Source organism: Pollicipes pollicipes, unplaced genomic scaffold (genome assembly GCF_011947565.3).
Source record: "Pollicipes pollicipes isolate AB1234 unplaced genomic scaffold, Ppol_2.1 Scaffold_4219;HRSCAF=4965_pilon_pilon_pilon, whole genome shotgun sequence".
Classification (NCBI taxonomy): Eukaryota; Metazoa; Arthropoda; class Thecostraca; order Pollicipedomorpha; family Pollicipedidae; genus Pollicipes; species Pollicipes pollicipes.
The window spans coordinates 20,046,750-20,067,952 of NW_023596448.1; the positions used below are offsets into that span (position 1 = coordinate 20,046,750).

The 21,203-nt window shown below is 53.2% G+C and overlaps 1 protein-coding gene across 2 annotated transcripts in view; it reads left to right on the plus strand.

The window, feature by feature from the left end:
* LOC119095288 (zinc finger protein 704) overlaps positions 1–21,203 on the plus strand; it is a 91,292-nt gene that overhangs the window by 25,398 nt on the left and 44,691 nt on the right. Inside the window, exons 1-2 of one of the 2 annotated variants that reach the window (XM_037218145.1) lie at positions 12,365–12,907; positions 19,097–19,251. The exons of the other annotated variant lie outside the window; for it this stretch is intronic. Coding sequence (XP_037074040.1) covers positions 12,563–12,907; positions 19,097–19,251 — 500 coding nt within the window. The 5' untranslated portion in view covers positions 12,365–12,562. Of the gene's footprint in view, positions 1–12,364; positions 12,908–19,096; positions 19,252–21,203 lie in introns of those variants that run through there. 2 annotated transcript variants of the gene reach the window in all.

Sequence of the window (21,203 nt, forward strand, 5' to 3'; positions counted from 1 at the left end):
CAGTCGTAGGTCAGTGACATTGCAAGGCACATCTAGATTTTTGTCACCAAACGATCCGCAATTCACCTGCGTATAGCTGTGCAAAATTTGACGCGGGTACACCGCGCCGCTAGTACATCAATGCGGAGAAGCCTTCTGGGGGTCGATTTGATCCCCACCCAAGCGTGTGTTGATTATGATGAAACGGATTACAATGGCAGTGACTCAGTCAAAACATTGATGGTTTCAAACAACATGCTTTTTCAAGTGATTTAGTCCGACTTTTGTGTGGATGGATTTATGGGATGTCCAGCTTACCTAGCTTAGCTCAAACATAGCTGAGTAATGTTGTTGCGGAAGCACTCAGCTCCACCATTCAATCGTGCAATTCCAGGTCAACGGCAAAATTTGGTAGCGAAAGTCTTTGCATGTCGCAATGCTCGGCACGATCCGTCCTGCCATCCACCGCCACGTGGCCTTTAACGTGGGTGCTGCCACCGGCCGCAAGCCATGCCTGCGGTAGCCAAAAAGCGAGCGCCTAAAGCGACTCGAACCCACCCCGCCACGATCGTGGGTGGTTGGTGGCTGGACCGGAGTGCAGGCCAGGCAGGCCTAACGAACTAAGTTATCGGTGCAAACAGTTGTTTCAGCTACGGCTATAACGATGCAATATTCCTCTCTTTTTAAAAAAAAATTAACCATCCGTTAACGCAACGTCAATTCGGCCGATTCTCGAGTCGACCCTGACTGCAACTCGGAGTCCGTCGCAAGGCTGCGAGTGAGGCCAGCAACCCACCAACGAGTCCACTACACCTGCGGCGGCGGAGCTGAGCACCGGCGCTGCTGCTGGCCGGCCTGGCCGGAGCGTGCTCCGGGCGCAGGTCCTCGCTGCGGCACCCCACACCGACTGGCCAGCGTGGCAGACCGGCCGGGGCGCGGACGGCTGTCATCGATTGAGTGTCACGCAGCGGGGTTAGGAAGCAAGGAAGCGGCACTGGTGCCCTGGATGTGGTGGTGCCAGGTCAGCAGTAAGGTGGTGTAGGACAGTGAATGGCGAACGGGCCAGATCAACCGCGAGCCTTGTGTCTCAAATTTTATCTGAATATGCTCCGAGATCCAAGCTCTTTCTCTGAGATCCAAGAGTAGTCATGGACACTTCGAAACGGTTGGCTGTAACGCGTAGAGTGCTCGCAAAAAAAACTGCCTCGCAAGCGCACTATCAGCACTGCCGAAGCCCGACTTAGGCAGAGAGCACCGCAGTCATGCCGAACGGACGCGTGATGGGGCGAAACGCGCGGTTGTTTGTTCACCTCCCAGAATTAGTGTTTGCATCTGGCTGGTTACAGAGGGCAATTTGGTCATTGGCTTGATAGTGAGAGGCTGGTTACAGGACGGCCATGTGGCGGGGTAATTTGGTACAATATTGATATGAGTCTGAAGCGAAACCGTCCGCTGAGCTAGCGTGCAGTACTGAGATAGTGGGTCCACAGCGGTAACAACAGACGGCGCTTGGGAAAGAATCCTAATTAAAATAAATCAGCCAAATGTTCGTTTTACTTATCATTTCATTGCACTTTGAAACAAAACTGAGTCTACGATCCGGACGAATGATGCTGCGCACCCCTCCCCCTCCCGGTGCTAAAAGTGGCTACGAGCATTATGGTGCAACACATTTTTCTATTTGATGATTCATGAAGCCTTACCACGCATACATTTTGGTTCAAACAAACAACGCTAATTTACAGCCCCATCATCGGTAGCACACAAGATGTCGCATCCTTAGTCTGTGCAAAATAGTGGCTAGCCCTACGTCCCCAGATTACCAACCATCTCTCATTAGCACTATCTTGGTACCTGAAGTGGCAACGGATATGTAAGCTCTGCTTTTAAGTAATAAAAAAACGTTGTGACCAGATTCCGGCAGAAAGTCCACACATCTTGGACATTATCTAAGGAATGTAAACCGCCTTGCTTAAATGCCCTTGGATAAGCCGGTGGATCCGTTCCCAACTGGCGTGCCTAGAACCACGACGAAACGTTAGATATGCCAATGATGTTTATCAGCTCAATATGCGTCTTTTGTGCACGATTGGAAAACGTGTCACCATGTCATCATCACTTACGCTTAACACGACTGTACTTATGCGACTAATGCGCAGTCCCACGTGCAGCGACAGCCGCACAAACACACGTCCCATTCGCACCAGCCAATGGTATTGGTCCGCATCCGCGCGTGATCGCGTGATACAGTTACTCTGGAGAGTCATGCGTCCCTGCGGGAGCCGTAACACAGTTGCTCTCGAGAGTCTCTGCGGAGAGCCGCGGCTGCTCGTCGCTTGCGTGGCAACGCCCCGCATCCCATTTCGCCAGAGACCACTGGTGTAGATTGCTGGACATGAGGGCGTTGAGGGAGAGCGGACCAAGTAGTCAGCATCAGGGTGAAGCTTTCCAACACCTCACTGGGATAGTGCTCACAGTGACAGCTCCCATGTTCCGAAACGCGCCAAAACAACAGTACAACGCGCCAATATGGCTTTCGAAATGATCCATGGGCTCTCCTGCGTCAGCGGCTACTATGATCCGTGAATAAATTCTGGAAAATTCTGAGACGCTGGAGCAGACTTCGTAGCGGGGACAGACAGGTGAGGGGGGGGGGGAGACATTCGGCAGCGTCATTATCATTATTATTGATTCGATGTCATCTGCAATACACAGTTTTTTATAACAAGAGTCATGCACGCGCAGATAAAATGATCCAAAATCTGCACGGTAAATGTCGGTACCCCTGATCCACAGAGGTCTGATCTGAACTGAAAACTATTACTGGCTGTCTTCGATCCACTTTAACACTCGCTTGCATAAAGTAGTGCTTATTATTGCTGTTCTGACCTCTGCTTGAGCACGATCCACCTGGCGATCGCGCGAAAAATACGGGCGTCGAACGTGTTCAGTTCAGACGCGGAGTGCATTGAGGAGGTCACCCATCGATGCCCGGTTATCTCTGACGGCGATCGCACGAAAAGAACGAACGTCGGCATGAGCGGCTCGAACGCGAAGGGCACAGAGGTCAGACATCGATACCCGGTCACAGAGGTCAGCCGTCGATGCCCGGGTCACAGAGGTCAGCCATCGATGTACCTCTGACCGACACGTCGGCTACTCGGTATTCAGCCAGGCTCGGGCCCAACTATCTCTGAGTGGGCCCTACATGTCTCAAGGTTTTAAAATGTCCAAGTTGCAAAGGGACCTTAGGTGGGACGCGACCCTGAATGTCCCCAAGACAATTCAGATGAGCGCTATCGCTCCAAGACCGATTGAGGCCTCTGCAGGCGGAAGTGAGTCTGGTATCTCCAGGGACCTCAAGCCTGCTGGGCAATTAATAAGCAGTAATATTTTCGAAAGAGCGCCCTCAGATTTCAACAGAAATAGTGCTAAAAAGCTCAATCTCATGAAGCACCGAAAACTAGACGAAGGTGTCATGGCTGAAGACCACACATAGGCGCATAGCTTCCGGCTCTGCTCATCAGAGTAATGCCGGTGACACGCGCGGTGTAGCTACAGTTGGACAGCCTGATGAATTCGAAGTACCCTAAGTCACGCGTGTCCGTGACAATGGGCGGTGGACGGGTGGCTGCCATACTGTCGCGGTTTTGTTTTGTATTTCAATGCCTGCGGAGCGTAGGCGTAGGAATAGGGGCTCCAATGGATAGGGGATAGGGACAGGGGATAATGTTTACGTGAAACCTTCGGCAATGTTTGACATCAATATATGCCAACGTATAAAACAAATCCATTTTAAAATTGGCATTGCTCTCTCCCCAACCCATCCCCACCTAACACCATTTTTCGTTTGTTTTTACACTCATGTGGCCGGAGCAAGCCATGCGATGCATTGAGGTAACAGAGATCTGGACGTATAAATTCTGTACTGTTTTCATATTTCCACGCTTGGTGGATCAAAGTCGGTTCACATGAACGACGGTCTCACAGCCATGGCGGCATCTCGACCACGAAAGTGAACTACGGCAAAGTTCTGTGCGCAGCTCACGGCAATGATGCAACACGTCCCGCGACCATTCCGTGTTGCAACGGCATGTGGCACCGCAGCGACGCACATCAGTCCCCCCCCCCCCCTCCCACACATACACCGCGATAGAACAGAGATACCGAGAAGGGACAGCCCAGGACTCACGTAGGTTGGACCTGCTAGGCAAACCGGCAGTGGTAGAACGTGTTTAGCCTACGGAGGCAGAATAATCTTACAGCGAATACGCGCGGAGCTGGCCGCTCGCGCGGCGATGCGTTGCTCTGGATGCAGCGCACGACGGCAATTATGGCGTGTAGTGGCAGTAATGGCGCGCGGTGGCTGGCATGGTGGTGTGCGCGGGGCTGTAGCTCGTCTGCATTATGTCGCGGTGACAACATCAGCGGACAGACAACGGACGGTCCGTGCCGGGGAATGGTTTAGGAAGTGATTATAATTACATATGCATGTAATCACGTGACGTTGTCAAGCGATGGTGGATGTCTTTACACGTGTCCGGGTGTTCAGCTGAATGCCACACGCTAGGGTGGGGTGGGATGGGAGTCAATTTAACCCCCCTGATATTTCAAGAGTTAAGAAAGCTCGAAAAACGACATTCACGGGTCGGGTTGACCTGTATGTGAGATCACTTGCTTAAAAATGTGGGGCTTCTATGCGATGACCTTCGGTTCAAATAATGTCAAACAAGGTCATACCTCAAGTTATGTCCAAAATACTCTCAGACTTGTCCATGTAACCGCCTTGAAATACCTCTAGCTATGCCCCTCCCCTCGAACTTATAAGAACTTCTGTTCTTATAAGTTCGGGGGGGGGGGGGGCATAGGCTCAGGGGCAACATGTCTGTTGCCCCTGCGCCTTTCCGAAAGCTGGCTATCGTTCTGCGCTGAGTGCTGATGGTAAATTTTAACGAGTCCGAGTAACACAGTGTTCCGGGGAGCTGTATGTGTTACACTGGAGCAGATAACCGCTGTCCCGGGGCACTTTGATCGGCGAATGATTCAAGCGTTAAGCTGCGTAGCGTGGACAAAAGACTTAGCCGCTGTGACGGCACTCCTATACTTAGAAGCTCCCACACTGTGAGACCACTGTACGGCACTCCCACGCTGTGAGACCACTGAACGGCACTCCCCCGCTGTGAGACCACTGTACGGCACTCCCACGCTGTGAGACCACTGTACGGCACTCCCCCGCTGTGAGACCATTGTACGGCACTCCCACTCTGTGAAACCACGGCACGGCTCACTTGTGTGTTGCCAATTAGAGCGGAGTGCATGGGACAAAGTTTCGAAGATGATTGTGGATGTGAAGAGCCGCCATCCGCTGTTTCCTAAAGATTAGACGTTCAAAGTTCCACTTTACTGGAATGAAATGGTTTATGGCAAAACCATGCAGGGAAAGGACCACGCTGTGCGTTGAGTACGCTACCTGAATTACAAAGCAAGCAGCAGAAGACGTGTTCAGAGGCATTGGGAGAGGTCCTAGATATTGAGGCACAGGTGGAGCTGGAGCCACGATCGCAGCCGATATTTTCCAGGAGCAGGCCGGTCCAGTTTGTCCTGCGAGGCCAGGCCGACAGGGTGCTGGAGCGTCCGATCCGAGAAGGTGAGCCCGGTGGAGCATATTGCCTGCGCAGCGTCACCAGTTCCCGCACACAAGCCAGGAGGTGGCGTGACGACAGGTGTTAATTTCAAGGTCAATGGAATTCAATGCGTCATACACCAGTCGCATCGTTCACTCACTGCCGATGAAATATTCAGCGTGTTGGCTCATGGACCGTCGTTTTCCATGCCCGATTTGGCTAACGGCTACAAACAGCTTCCCCTGGCGCAGAAGAGCCGGATCGCGCTGGCCACGAACTCACCATTGAAACTCACGACGGCAACAAGGCTGCCTTTCGGGCTGAAGACGTCTCCAAGCGTGTGGCAGCGAACGATGGACCAGGTTTTGAGAGGCTCGAATGGTGCGGTGCGCCACCTGGATGACCTTCTGTAGACAGTAACGACGAGAGTGGAACACAAGGCGGCTCTAGAGGCGGTCACGCAGTGGCTACAGTCTGAATCGTTTACCTCTGACAGGAGATCTCCAAGGACGGCTTCAGACCAAAGGAAGACAGTTTGAGAGGCATTGTTTTCATGTCCAAGCCAAGAAACGTGAAAGAGCTGCCCACTTTCTTGGGCCCACTTTCAGCCAAGTTTGGCTGGTGTTAACGTACCTGCTCATTATGATGTGGGCAGGACATTGCAGATGTAGTGTGACGTCTCACCGCGCTATCACGCAGAATGGGAGCGTGCATTGCCCACCGGTTTCCAGGGGGCGTGGATAGACCAGTGGGTCCTTCGCTCTCTCGCGGAAGCGGGGAAGAAATGCGTTCAAGTAGAACGTGAGGGCTTGGCCACAATTTTTGGTGTCAAGCGTATCCGTCAGTACGTTTGTGGCCGCCGGTTCCAGCTGATCAGAGATCGTCGTCCGCTCTGACGTATTTTCAGTGCGACGGCAGCGACGTCGACCGTCGCTACTACGCGTCTTCAACGATGGGCTCTCATGCTCATCTCACATGTACGACTATCAGATAGAATTTGTGTTCGGGTTACAGAATATGCCGGTACATGCCATAAGCCGGCTGCTGGCGTTTCCGGCGGCGGAGACCGGATGCTGGCGGGTGTGAAGCGCGATGGAGCACGACGGAGGACAGGTCTGCGCGGTCAGAGAGGACCGCATGTTGCCAGCCACAGCAGAGCACATTGTCATGGTTAGAACATGAGATCCCGTCTTAGGCCCCGTTCTAGGCTGCGTCAGATCAGGTGATTGGTCAAGGAGAGTCTAAGACATTTGAATGCGGCAGTAATACAGATAAAAACAGACACACACACATGCAACCTTAATCAAGACGCGCTTGGGCGGGGGTCAAATTGACCCTTCAAAGGTTTTCCAGAATTATGTCTTAAAGGTGCAGCATAGCCGCGCCAAATTTTGCGTGGCCGCAGATAACTGAATTGCTGATATTTTGGTGTGAGTTAGGTAGATGCACCTTGTAAGGTCGCTGACCTATTGCAGGTCAAAGTAAGGTCATGACTGCCGGAGAGGGGCATTTTTGAGAGCCATTCAATGTCATGCAACAATGGAGTGTTAGACAAAGCCATTTATATCTGAGGTAGTTTCTCAGACATTAAACTAATTGGATTTTGAATTACAGTCAATTTTATTAACCTATGGTCATGTAAAAAGGTCAGACCGAGTTCAACGCTAGCCTATATTTTTACTCGAGATCTCGATACCACGGGGGTAGTTTCTGGTGCTCATTTCGAATATGATAACGTCAGGGACCGCAACAAACATGCTCCATGAATTTTGCAAGGTCGGAATAGGCCACTGACTCAAAATGGCTCAGGTCAGCATTTGTTTTTGGGAACATACCGTTTAGTGTACACCCTGACGCCTATTCGAACGGCAAAACTGCAGTTATCTCTTTGATATTTGGTCACCTTGACTTTATGTGGGTCAAACAAACTCACTGACCTCACTGACTTTTTGCTTAGCACAGGTATTTAGCTTCACGGCGGTTTCATGAGGAGGTCTGGAGGCACTTGAGACACCAATCTGGAATTCGCCCTTGTTTTACTTATTTGACCCGAAGGTCGCAAACTAGGTATCCAAAATTTTGACTCAAGTAGTACATGTACATGTCAATTTATTCTGTGAGTTTGGGGTCTCTAGCTATCTTAGTTTTTTTTCTTATCTCGGGGATGTAAAATTGACTTTCACCCAAGTGAAGGGCATTCAGCCACCCGGGCGTGTGTTAACACGCGCTCGGGTTGGGAGTCAAATTGACTCCCCCGAGAGTTTTTCCGGAATGGTTTCCGAACAACGCGGTGCAGACGCGTCAAATTTTGCATAGCTGTAGAAAATTGAACAGCAAATCGTGTGGTATCAAAAAATGGATCTACCCTTTAAGCTCGCTGACCTACGCCGCGTCAAATTCAGGCAATGGACTCGGCGAAGTCAATTTCAAGGAAATCGTTCAGTCTGATTGAACAACGGAGTGTTAGACGCAGCCGTGCATCTCTGAGATACTTTCATAGGTAACACAACAACTGAGTGATCAAATTATATTTACCAAGGGTCAGATATAAAGGACAGGCCGATGTCAAGCCCACCCTGTTTCATTACTCGAGGGCTTGCTGTGAGGGGTAGTTTCTGGTGCTCATTTCGAAGTTATTGATGACAGAAACCGCATTGGACATTTTCCATGAACTCTTATAGGTCAGAATAGATTACTGACCTAAAATGACCCGGGTCAGTATTTTGTTGTTCGGAACAAACTGCCTAGCTTAGTCTATGTCGCTAATTCAAACGCAAAACTCAAAGCAGTCCTCTATGATTTTGGTCACCACAACCTTCGAAGGTTCAAACAGGGCCACTGATCTTGAAAAAGCATGCGATCTTTTGCTTAGAACATGTGTCTAGGTACTGAGGACACTTGGAGACCGACTTGAAGTTTGACCTTGTTTGACCTCATTTAACTCAAAGATTATGACCTAGAAAGCCTAAACTTGGACCTAAGTGAGTTTCCGCACATTTCAATGCGCCCTGTGAATTTAGTGTATCTACCTCCCTTAGTTCCTTAGATCTCAGGGGGTCAAATTGCCCCCCCCCCCCCACACCCGAGCAAAGAGCATGCAATCGGCCACCTGGGTGCGTGTTAAACAAATCGTTGGTGGTGGTCAAGCCTTTGGTAGACTTTGCACCTTCCCTAGCACTTTCCTGTGTTGGTGGTTTTTCAGCGGAATAAAACAAGTAGCTGTTTGAAACAAGGAAACAAGTTTACTTCCCGGGACTAGAACCAAAGTTCGGAAACGCTTCCGAGGTAAAACCCTGATATCCCGGGCAAACAGCCAATCAGAAGCTGAGTGCTATCCTCAACAGGGACGGCCGGGTATAGATGTTACAGCTTCTACGGCTGTTTTCGTCATACTTGATTAAAGGGAGTGTTCCATATTTGTACGGGGGCTTTAGCTGAACTAGCCATCTTGAAGCTCATTCGGCGCGGTTTGCATTCCTCTCCTCAATACCTGAGCCCCTCTAGTTTCTGAGCTACACGCCCGCAAAGATGTGCAGACTACTTCAGGATTATCCTGGCACCCTTGACGCCATAGTAACGTCTTTCAAATCCTGCTACGCCATTGGCCATGCGGCGACCAAGGCCAAGAAAAATAGCATTGTCTAGTCACTCATATCTGGCGTTCGTGAGCACGGTTTACAGACACGGCGGTCGTCAATAGGCTCCCAACCAGTGTTGTGCAAGACACGATGACGCAATCAAACAATGACGTATTCAGGAGCGCATTCACTAATTGGCTTTATGTACCGATCCACGAAGCCTATCGATATTTACACGAGTGCTTATTTCATCACGCATTATGCTTGCTTCATTATGCTCGGACGCGCATTATACTCAAGACGCGCTCGGGTGGGGGTCAAATTGACTCCCTCGAAGGTTTTTCCACAATGGTTTCCGAACGGCGCGGTGTTGATGCGCCAAATTTTGCATAGCTGTAGACAATTGAATAGCAGATCACTTGGCATCAAAAATGTAGATTTACTTTGTATGGTCGCTGAGCTATGGCAGGTCAAAGTCAGGCCATGGTTTCAGCGAAGGCAATTTCCAGGGAATTCTTCAATCTGGTCCAACAATGGGGTGTTAGACGAAGCCATACATCTCTGAGATGCTTTCTTAGGCGACACAACAGTCGAATAAGCAAATTACATTGACCTAAGATCAGTTATGAAGGTCACACCAAGGTCAAAACCAACCTGTTTTGTTATTCTAGGGCTTGCTGTGTGGGATAGTTTCTGGTGCTTATTTCGAATTTACTGATAGCAGGAACCGTATTATTCATCTTCCATGGACTTCTTAGGGGCCAGAATAGGTCATTGACCTGAAATAACCCAGGTCAACATTTTGTTTTAGGAACATACTGCCTAGCATAATCTTTGTCGCTTAGTCAAATGCAAAACTCAACGCAATCTTGTATGATTTTGGCCACCTTGACCTTCAAAAGGTCTAAAATGGTCACTGACCTTAAAGGAGCATGTGACCTTTTGCTTAGGAACGGTTATCTGCGTTTTGGGGGGCTTTGGAGACCAACCTAGAATTTGACCTTGTTTGACCTTTTTCGACTCGAAGGTCATAAGCCAAGAACCTGAAACTTTGACCTAAGAGAGTTTACGTGCAGGTTAACACACCCTGTAAATTCAGTGTCTCTAGCTTTCTTAGTTTCCGAGATCCCAGGGGGTCAAATTGACCCCCGCACCACCCGAGCAAACGGTAACTAGCCGGCCACCCGGGCGCGTCTTCAATGTTGCAACATTCCCTGTAAGAAATACGCTTTTATGTGTGTGGAGCAAGTGTCATGTATGATTTTGAGAACCAGGCGTTCATCGTGACATAAATAAAAGTTGCAACAACATATTTGAGCAAATGTGGCAGATCTTAAAAATAGCAACACATTCCGAAACCGCTGCGCTGCCTAACAATTTTTCATTGAACTCTTAGTCCACAATGCATCCTTCTACGCAACTGATCCGAATGATATATGATAATATAGATATAAGGCCACACCTTTTGGATGGTGTTCGTTAGTTCTATGCCTTTTGATCTTTCGGGACAAAGCAAGGAAACAGTTAATGAATGTTTTGAACGTGACCCTATTCCAGAAATCCGCTTTGAAGCATTTTAGCTCCCGCATACTTTGATAGAAATGCAAAAGGCAAGTTTCTAGTTATTGTTATTTCTTTACACATCTACGACATCTGAAAGGTAACAACTACTTCTTATCATTCTCTCCCTTACATTTCCATAATGGCGTAACGTTTAACCTTGCCCTCCCACGTCACATCACGTCGCCTCACGTCGTAACACGAGTATATGAAAGACCTGTCTGGCGTAAATGCGGTCTGCCCATCTCAGAGGTAAATGATGACAGAATTATCCCCGTGAGCTACGACAGCTCACGACCGGTTGATATTTTAGCACACATAAACAGCAAGCTCGTGCATGCTGGGAAATATCTGCCGGGCGCAAAAATGCAATGATAAGGTCTGCAATGCAATTTTCTTGCAATGATAAGGTCTGCAGGGACAGTAGCATAAAACTCGGACGAGGCGCCAGCCAGAGAGTAACGCAGGTTTCTTCCACGCACTCGGCGAAATCGGTTTTTTCTATCACTGTTTCATAATGTCGAAAAAACACCTTGTTCGTGAAGTACCATGGCCCGGTCTAGCTACCTACGGCATGAATTAGCCCAGAGCAAAATCTAATGTAACTATTTGGCCCTACTGTGCAAGGACCCCCGGTGCGGAATAAGGCGCCTTATGCACCACCCATGGCGTAAAGAGGCGGAAAATGTTCTATCAAGGGGTTTAACATCCAGGATTTTGGAAGTTTCCGGCGGCCCCACAAGCTCCGTCACTGATTCACATCGAGTCGACGTTTCATTTTCCACAGGACTACAGGGCCAGACTCGCGGGCTCCGAATGTCAGTAAGAGCGTTTCCTTTCTCGCTCGGGATGATGAAGGGTCTCTATCGAATCTGTTGAGCAAAAAGCTGGTCCGAGCTTTTTATAGCGGGAGTCCGTGACTCAGAGAACAAAATTGGAATCTGGGCCCCTCAAAATTGATAAAGACAAATGTGGCCACCTACTGTAGGTAGGGTCCACCTCCGGGTGGACGGCCCACAAATTCCATTTTTCCGGAATGATCTACTTGAGTCCAAATCGTGATTCTTTGGCCGGAAATAAATGAATAAGTGGGTTAGGAATTATTTCAAAGAATGGTTTATAAAACTAATCCGCCGGAACTGACATGTTACTGTCCGCGTGTGTGTCCCCAGACTGGGCCCACACGGCTGCTTTATAAGTCTTAGTAGATTATTTCTACGCTAGATGTCTCTACTAAGCAGCACCTCCTTTCGTTGGTGCTTTGTTACTTTCACCTACCGTAGTAAATGCTGCGTAGAAGGTCATTGATCCACCGGCCGGCATTTAAACTTGTGTACGTAGCATTGTATCTCTGAAACTGTCGCGTCCCTCGAAATGTTGCTCATAGTCTCCTCTGCATGTGGTTTTCTGCCTTCGATCTCTGCAAACTGTCAGGCACAAACGTGCGTAAATCACCGTTTTTCTTTGTTCTAAGATAGCACTGCATCCCCGCCGTGGCGTCAGCCAATGGGAAAAATGGGTCAGCTGAGCGTCGGCCAATCAGCGCGCTGCCGTTAGTCACGTGGTTTTGTTATTGTTCGTCAGCTGATCGGAGCGTTGTTGTGGCTCACAGCTGATCGAGAGGTGGGCGGGAGAGGTGGCCGTGCGGTAGAGGCTTGCATTCGGGTGCGAGCGGAGGTTGTTGGCTGGTGTGCGGAGAGAGACTGTGGCATCGTGGCGGAGTGACTATCTACATTGTTAAGCGTCGACTGGGGAGATGTGAGGAAGCCAGCTGCTGTGTATCACGCTTCTGAAGTTGAAGAACGCAATAAATCAGTAGCCATGTCGACTGGGAAGCGCATAGCGAAGCGTTCCATATTGGGGACGCGAGTGGCAGCCTGTCGTGTGGATGGACTGTACCACACAGGTGTCATCTGTGGTACTAAAGTCGGGGACGGCTTTTCAGCTCCGCGATATTCGGTGCGCTTTGACGGAACAAGATTCGTCGCTGAATTCGGACCCAATGACCTCGTTGGTCCGGGCTTTCTGTCTGTGTGTGATATAGAACTGTTACCAGAACAGATGATTCACGTGACACACAATGGAAGAGAAACACAAGGCGTCGTCTTGAGCCACCGACCTGACTTGGACGAAGTATGGATCGAAATCAAGCAAGGGTATGGAAAGGTACGTTGCACAGTTACACTGATTCGGAAATGTTTTTCTCATTGCCATGTCCTGCGTGTGTGTATAGAACACCTGTAATACGCATCAAATCAGGTGCGTGATTTGAGGCTTCCATACGTGGGGTTTCCAAGGCAACACCAGTGATCTAGAACTCCTCTTTTCTACCTGTCTGAGGATTTCATAAACACTTAAATAATAGTGGTGCATGCTTGTTTATACAACAAATATCTTCAGGACGAAGTTCGCATGTGTGTCTTATGAATGATATTTGAACTCATTGTTTTGCGATAGAAACTCCCATCCTGAAAGCTCCACTGCGAGGTCATTACCAGGCATTGACGAGCTCGTTAACACCATTCGTAGCGTTTACCTGTATTTACATAGCTCGCGGCGTGCTAATATTATTGCACTGTAAAGCCGTTATTCATGTTTCGGTTTCAGTTCAAAACAAATATATTTTTCACGAGCTGTCGTGTCAAGAATTACGTATCCTTTGTTTGATGAGTTAATCATTAAAATTGCCGAAAACAGTTATATATTTACTGTTGTGAAGAGTATGCCTATCTAGCTCGTAGGAGCTTCGAAAATTGTGTTCCAAATGCCTGTTCTCAAACATCACACTTATGACGTTCTTTGTCTAAAAGACTATTCTGTATCGCTGAGTGTAGGCTCTCTATCCGAAATGCTGTCATAATGTATTGCTTTTAAAACAGAATGTATTTTAGCGTTGTTCTTATGGTATCTTGGTCAGGGTATGCTTTGCTCTGAGCAGGGGTGTTATTCATTTATGACTCTGATCTGGGCCAACTATGTCTACCGCGCTTTGCATTACTAATACGAATAATGTGAACTATGACGTTTTTTTCGCTGTTGTATGATTTTCGATGGTTTAAAACAGCAGGGAACATAGGGACATATAACATAGAACAAAGAACATAAGATGTATCATCTAAGACATGGGTATAAAGTATGAGACATGGGGCTTGGGGTAAGGACATGAATGAGGACGAGGCAAAGGCATGCATTTATTCATCCGTGGTCGCTTTTTGCGTGACTAAATGCTATCAACCCGTCAGCCTGCCATTTCAGCCACACTCACTTTTTCACTTGAGACGAACGCATCACTACGATCAATTTCTGCTTTCCCTGTGTTCTCCCAGCTCCCATGTTCCCCCGCGGAAGCGTTCCCGAAGACATTCATAGCGGCTTCCAACAAGACCCCTATTCTCCGAACTGTGTGTGGCGACGGGTCGCTGCTGACCGTCGGGGGGGGGGGGGGGGGGGGGGCGACAGCCCGGTCACTAGCGGTCTGGGCTGGGCAGCGGGCTGGACGCGGTCACACGTTCTGCTCTCCGTGCCCGGCGCTCGTGGCACGTGTAGCCAGGTACGCAGCGCGCGAGGCGTTGGGCGTCGAGTCCGGCTCAGCCGCGTCGAAACCGCGCCGCTGCAACCGGTTGTCCGCGAATCGAGGTCACAAGACGCCTCTCTACTACGTAGTAAGATCGTATCCTGCGCGACGAGCATGGCAAGCGGGCGATGCGACCAGTGAAAGTCCTGGCCGACTGGCCTCTGTTACCGCTCCCGGCTCTCTCGCTCTCTCTCTCTCCCTCTGTCCGGAGCGCTCATGGCCCTGCCACGCCGCAGTCGTGTCGTCGCCTGGGCTGGCCGTCGACCTTGACCTGAACGGTAGTGTGTTAACGGACATGAGCGTGTCGTGCTTGGAGGGTAACAGTCGCGACGGCGTTAACTCACCCAAACGGCGAATACAAAAAAGATAGGGCTCAGGTGCCCTTTCTTCGCTTGACATAGGACTGGTGTTAACACTTCCTCAGGTTGGGCGGGAAGGGAAGGAGGTCAGCTGCTTCCCGAATCAATTTCCTATGTCCATGTCCTCATAACTGGCCTCCAACGTCATCAGGGAGGCCGGTTCGGTCCAGGAAGTGCGTTATGCGCCTGACCCCGTCCGGTCCTCTCCACGCCTGACCCGGTCACGAGCAGACCCGTCTGCACCGCACTCGGCACCGTGCACGGCGCGTGCACGCTGAACACGTGCAGATGAACTGCCTGCACCCGCGGCCGCCCGGGGCCAGGAAATGCATGCACAATACAGCTGAACAGCGAGCTGAATACGCGTTGTTTGGGGCGGCGTTACATAACGCGGCGTGCCCGGGCCCACGTCACAGCTTAACTTCAGGGGCTCAGTGTCGCGGCCGGGGGTAACAGCTCGAGGTGAGCTCAGTACTGAACCCGTAGTAACAGCCTCGTGTGCCACGGGACAGTATCACGTGCTGCTGTCACGGCCGCTACGGCCCGACGTCACAGCTGAGCTTCAGAGTTTAACATCTGGCCTCAGCGTGAAAGCTCGGCGTCGCAGCTCGGTGTCCCGGGCTGCGTAACGAGAGCTGCGCGTTGCGTAACGACGCGCGCTGAGTTTCACGTCCAGCGGAGGGGAACGGAGAAACCGGGCCGCCGGCCAGCGCCGCGTCGGCGGCGTGTTTTACCCAAGTAGGTCAGGTGCGTGCGCCGTGCGTGTGGGGTGCCGGAGGCGCGCGGGCGACCCATCGATCGCATGGTGCGGCCGCCGCCCGACAAAGGCGCCGTCCCCGCCGCCGTCTCGGCGCCTCACAAAGAGGGGCGCTGGCAGAGCGGGCGGCGAAGGTGCGCCGAGACCGGGCCCTGGTGACGCCAGAGGGAGACAGCCGGGCCGGCCTGAATGCGACCCGGGCGATGGGAGGCGCCGACTGAATGAGAAGCAGGACGGGGGCTGGCCTTGGCGGCGGAGGTCGGCGGCGCTGCTGAACGACGGCTTACTGGCCGCGAGCTGGGAGGTGGGGCTGGTCACAGCCGCGGCGGCCAGACGCTGCCCGTCTGAGCCCAGTCTTTTCCTCATATAATCCCACCCGATCCTGACGCAGCCAAGGACGGCGGTCGGCGCTGATCGGAATCACATACGGGTGGACAAGGAGGCTCGCCCCGGCTTTGCCCTTCGAGCTGCAGGTTGCGCCGAGTGAGTCAGCTAACGAGTGCGATATCGCTTCGAGGGCCCTTTCGCCACCTGTGTGGGCGCGGAAGGGCCGCTTCAGCAGCGCTTAGGGCCTCCAAAGTCCAACAAGCCCCAAACTTGTGCAAGCCAGTCGACGGACCGGATTTCAGGGCGGTCGCGCCGCGACCTTGTCTCGTGCGGACCAGTGACGTCATCAGCAGACAGGGCGTCCGCGGTACCGATCAGTGACGTCACCGTGCCCCGGCGCCCGCTGGGTGTGCTGACTGGCCGGCCGGCCCTGCTGCACCCACTCCGGTGACCTTGGGCGTGGCCGCGGGCTCCGGCTTGGCGGCCTTGGGCCGCGCCGGCGGCGGAGGCGGCACCGGCGCGCCCACGCCCACGCCCGTCCTCCCACTGCCGATCCGCCGGCCCTCGTATTGCGCTGTCGGCCGCTGCGGTTTCTCAACTGGCCGCACCGGTCGCCCTTTGGGCTGTCTGTCTGTCAGCTGACCGTATCGCACGTTTCTGACGTTCGACGTGCGGTGGCAGCTCTGCCATGTCCGATAACCGCATAGTTGATTGATCGGAACAGTTGCGTTGACAGTTGGTGGGGTGGTTAGGCCGAATGTGGTTACGTACGTGGCGTCGTGTTCTCTGGGAGTTGGTGGTAGCTAAATCTGCTCTAACTCGGCTCACAGTCTTATCATACGTGGCTTGGAGAGTGCGCTGCTTTTTGCGATGCCGTTGTCGCGTGCGGCGCATCTCTAAGACGATTTCTGTCACAGTTGTGGGCGGCCATCTTGTTTTCTGCGTGCGGAGCTCCACCGAGCTCGCGCTCGGCATTACCCGCGGCCCAGGTAATGCCCTTCGCCCTGGTGGGGTTTCGGCCGGCCCCCGCCGGGTTCGTCCATTTGTTTTCTGTCGTTGAGCGCCCTGGCCGCCGGCGGCGGCGCCCACCGGCGGCCCGATCCCCTGGCCGGCGGTGCGCCACGTCGCCCGACCGGCCCCTGTTGTGCGCGCGCGCTCGGCTCTGTGCATGCGTGACAGCTCACCTTGGACGCGCGGCGTATCTGATGTGGCGGCCCAGAAGCCGGCCTGGAGTAACGGCCGCGCGCCGGCCGCGCTGCCGCGTCCGGGGTGCGGACTCGACGGCGGACCCGGCCCTGACTGGGCCGGCCGCAGCAGCTCCGGAGAGGAGGAGCAGACAGTCGGGGCTGTCTTCCGCGTAGGCTAAGCTGGCCTTTGTACTTGCAACAGGGAAGCCGGGCGGAATCGCCGACCAGACGAGCTGAGATAGCTGTCGTCTTCTGATAGAGGGCGCGGAGACGAGCGCTGCCCAGAGAACAAGCGAGCTTACTCAAGCACTACCGTCTAGGTCACGCCCGCCTGCCGTCCGCCGCCAGACAGTGACCGGATGTCGGCTCTCCCGGTGTGCGGCTCACCCCTGTCGGGTCGCCGTGGGCGGCGGCGGTGGCGGCGGCCATGCTGCAGAGGCGCCGGCCGGCGCGGCTAGTCGTCATCCTTGAGAGCCAGGCACGCTGACGGTCGGCTCAGCCGGGCCCCAGCAGCCTTCGGACGGTGTTGGCCGCGCCTGCAGCCGGACCCGGTGACCCTTCCGTGTCCCCCTCCCCCCCCCCCCCCCACTCCGGGGCGGGGCAGGACTGTCCGAACTGCGGGCGGCGCAAAACATGGCGACAACTCGGCATGGCTTGTGTTATGACAGTTGATGCTCACGTACAGTGTGGTTTGCAAAACGGGTGCAGGAACTCACGGCTCACAAAGTGGCCGTAAGTTCCATGTAAGTCAACGGTACGATTAGCGATAGCGACGTAACACTTATTGCGAACAGTTGGAACGTCATAGTCCTTGTTATCGCGTGAGCCTCTATGTTTCAGTGGTTGGAAATGCATATTATCATTCCGTATGGCATGAGGCGTACAAACCGTACAAACCCGCAGCGGGCTTAGACTGCGCTACACGGAGAGGCCATGGAATGGGCTGATGATTCCGTTGAGTAATGTAACCGTGTTTGTTTTCCCGCTGTGTGATGAACCGATCTTCAGGCGAGACCGCTCTTTTCCCAGAACGACCAAGTGCGGGCCCAGATCTGATGGGAGAATATGGAAAGCTGTAGTTGAGGCCATGGGTTCATGCATACTTCATAAGAAATGGGTCCAATGATGGACAGAGCCTGATCTGTTCTGACACATGTTGTGTACAGTAGCTAACGCCCGTCGGTGTTTGTCCTGGCGCATGCGCAGTACACTGCTATAAAATACGCTCACGCCCACTGCCTTCGTTTGCGGTGGTGGGAAACTGCTCCTTCCACCATTAAAAGGAAACTATCTGGTCCAAAAGCTGAATGATGATGAATGGAACTCGAGAACCTGCCCGAGGTTTTTAGAAGTCCCTTTAAACGTGGCCTTGCAGCCGACTGAACGCGCTCATAGAGAGTATTACTTCTTTTGAGGTCCTCGGCACAATTACCTTTGAGTGAGATGTGTAGCCAGTGGGCAGGTATGGCTTTCTATGGGTCCCGTGCCCGTCATGCCGGCTGGAAATACTTCATTCACTTTTCAAAGACACCCTCACCGCCATGGGTTTTAACGTAGGAGAATTCGACTAACTGTCCTCCTCCGTGCGAACGTCCTCAAAGACAAAGACGCTCACTACGAGCACAGCGCTGTCGGACGACAGCGGGGAAAGGCCACACTGTGTCGAAGCTGTGTCTCTTCCAGCGTTGATCCCGCTCACGACGCCACCTCCCCCCCCCCTCCCCCCCCCCCCCCACCACCACCACCACCAGCTGACACGGCCTCCATTGTGTACCGGTCTGAGAGGGTATCAGAGGCCTAGTGGCTGGCGTTTTGTTCCCAAGAGGAGTCATCGGTTCGAATGCTGCCCCCAGCCTCAACCAGTGTCCCACTACCTCCAGGCCACTAGAATCCCGGTTACAGCACGTAAAGCGTGTCATCACGCATGTTTCGACCATTAGCTGGACGGTTATTGTTTTTGCTGCCCATTGTTGTCATTATACGAAGATGTTTTGCTTCTGCTATCGACATTACAATGAATGCTGTGGTGTTGACGGCGCCTTATATGATTTATGGGTGCTACCGTTGCTGCCATTAACAATGCACATACTTCGGCATTGTCACAGATAGAATCGTTCCTTGCAATCACAATGAGCATCGTGTTGCCGGCAGTTTGAGGTGAAGAAGCGCCTGGAGGAGGTGCGCCTGTGGGAGAGCCGTAAGTCGCCGCGGCTCATCGACTCCGACACGGACTTCGCTCGGCTGGCCGACGTCGGCGTCGAGAAGCGACGATCGCCCGGCGTCGACATACCCGCCGCGCCGACCAGGTCAGTCCCCTGCTGACCAGGTCAAGGTCAGACCAGGTCAGCTGAGCAGATTCCCCTGTCGACCAGGTCAGCCCCCTGCTGGACAGGTCAAGGTCAGACCAGGTCAGCTGAGCAGATTCCCCTGCCGACCAGGTCAGCCCCCTGCTGGACAGGTCAAGGTCAGACCAGGTCAGCTGAGCAGATTCCCCTGTCGACCAGGTCAGCCCCCTGCTGGACAGGTCAGGGTCAGACCAGGTCAGCTGAGCAGATTCCCCTGTCGACCAGGTCAGACCCCTGCTGGACAGGTCCAGGTCAGACCAGGTCAGATGAGTAGATTCCCCTGCCGATCAGGTCAGTCCCCTGCTGACCAGGTCCAGGTCAGACCAGGTCAGATGAGTAGATTCTCCTGCCCACCAGGTCAGTCCCCTGCTGACCAGGTCCAGGTCAGACCAGGTCAGCTGAGCAGATTCTCCTGCCCACCAGGTCAGTCCCCTGCTGGACAGGTCCAGGTCAGACCAGGTCAGATGAGTAGATTCTCCTGCCGATCAGGTCAGTCCCCTGCTGGACAGGTCCAGGTCAGACCAGGTCAGATGAGTAGATTCCCCTGTCGACCAGGTCAGCCCCCTGCTGACCAGGTCCAGGTCAGACCAGGTCAGCTGAGTAGATTACCCTGTCGACCAGGTCAGCCCCCTGCTGGACAGGTCAAGGTCAGACCAGGTCAACTGAGTAGATAATTTCCCTGCCGACTACGTTAGTCTCCTGTCGATCAAGAGGGGGGGAGGACGGGAATGTGGTGTTGGAGACGTTCGCTGCGCTCGATTGGCACAGGCGGCCAATCGCTAGCCAGCGGAGGTAGTCGTGATGTGGAACGGTCCTCCTTTTCCTTCTTCTACCCGATCTCTCCACAAAAGATGCCCTCGAGCGGTTGACCTGTTCAGGTCATCACCCGGGGCTGACCCGGCCGGATCCCATCGTCGACGTTAACGCGACGGGATCGGTGTCGCCGGTGGCGCGGCGGCCACCGCTGGCCGGCTTTGCTCGGTGCTGAGCTGCGACGGTGCTGCGCTGAGACGGTCGCTGAGCCGACCCTACCAACCATCCGCTCGCCAGACAGCCGGCATCACCGGCACGCCATCGGAGCCGGCGTGACAAGGGTGGGGGCGGGACACCCCACCATCGGACTGAAGAGGCGAACATGGGGGAGATAAACAGTGACATGTGACATGTGACATGGGGGAGATGGACGGAGACGTCATCGAGAGGGCGAGCTGCTGTCGAACGCAGCTTCCAGCGTACCCCCCTTCCTCACTCAACAACCCTTCATCCAACAGATGACGCTGCTCTCTCTGGGCACACGCGCAGATCCCCCCTCCCCCCCCCCCACCACCACCACCGGGGGCTCGTCCGCCCCGTGATGATATTGACAAGTCACGGTTGACACTGAGGAGACATTGACCGGGTCGACCCCACCCCACGTCGTCCTGCCTCTCCTGCCTTGCTGCCCGTATTGACCTCGCCGCGCCGGAGCGATGAGCACGACATGGACCGATGAGGCTCCTGCGGAGGCTGTGTGATGCCAGGAGGACACTGGGCTACACACCGCTTTTTGTTGACATGCCGACAGGCGGGGTTTGTCTTCTCCCTCAGGTCAGAGAGGTCAAATGGTGTCTATCAACGTAGGCCTAGCAAATCATGATGCTAACCTTAAATCCGCATTGTCCGCAAAACCCCAGTGGGCCTTTTGACATTCTTATGACGAAATTCTCTTCTGGAAAGCTGTCACCAAGTATTCTGGTACGATGGCTGCAGTTGTCTTTACTCTTTTTCCATTCAGCTCTCCCATGAAGTCGCCTGCGGCGTGACCATGGCCGTCCGTGCCATCGCTGGGTCACTATTGGCAACCCTGGCCTGGCCGCTGGCGACTCTCCTCCGATCACTGTCACCGGCTGCAGCCCCTACCCTCTGACCTCGCC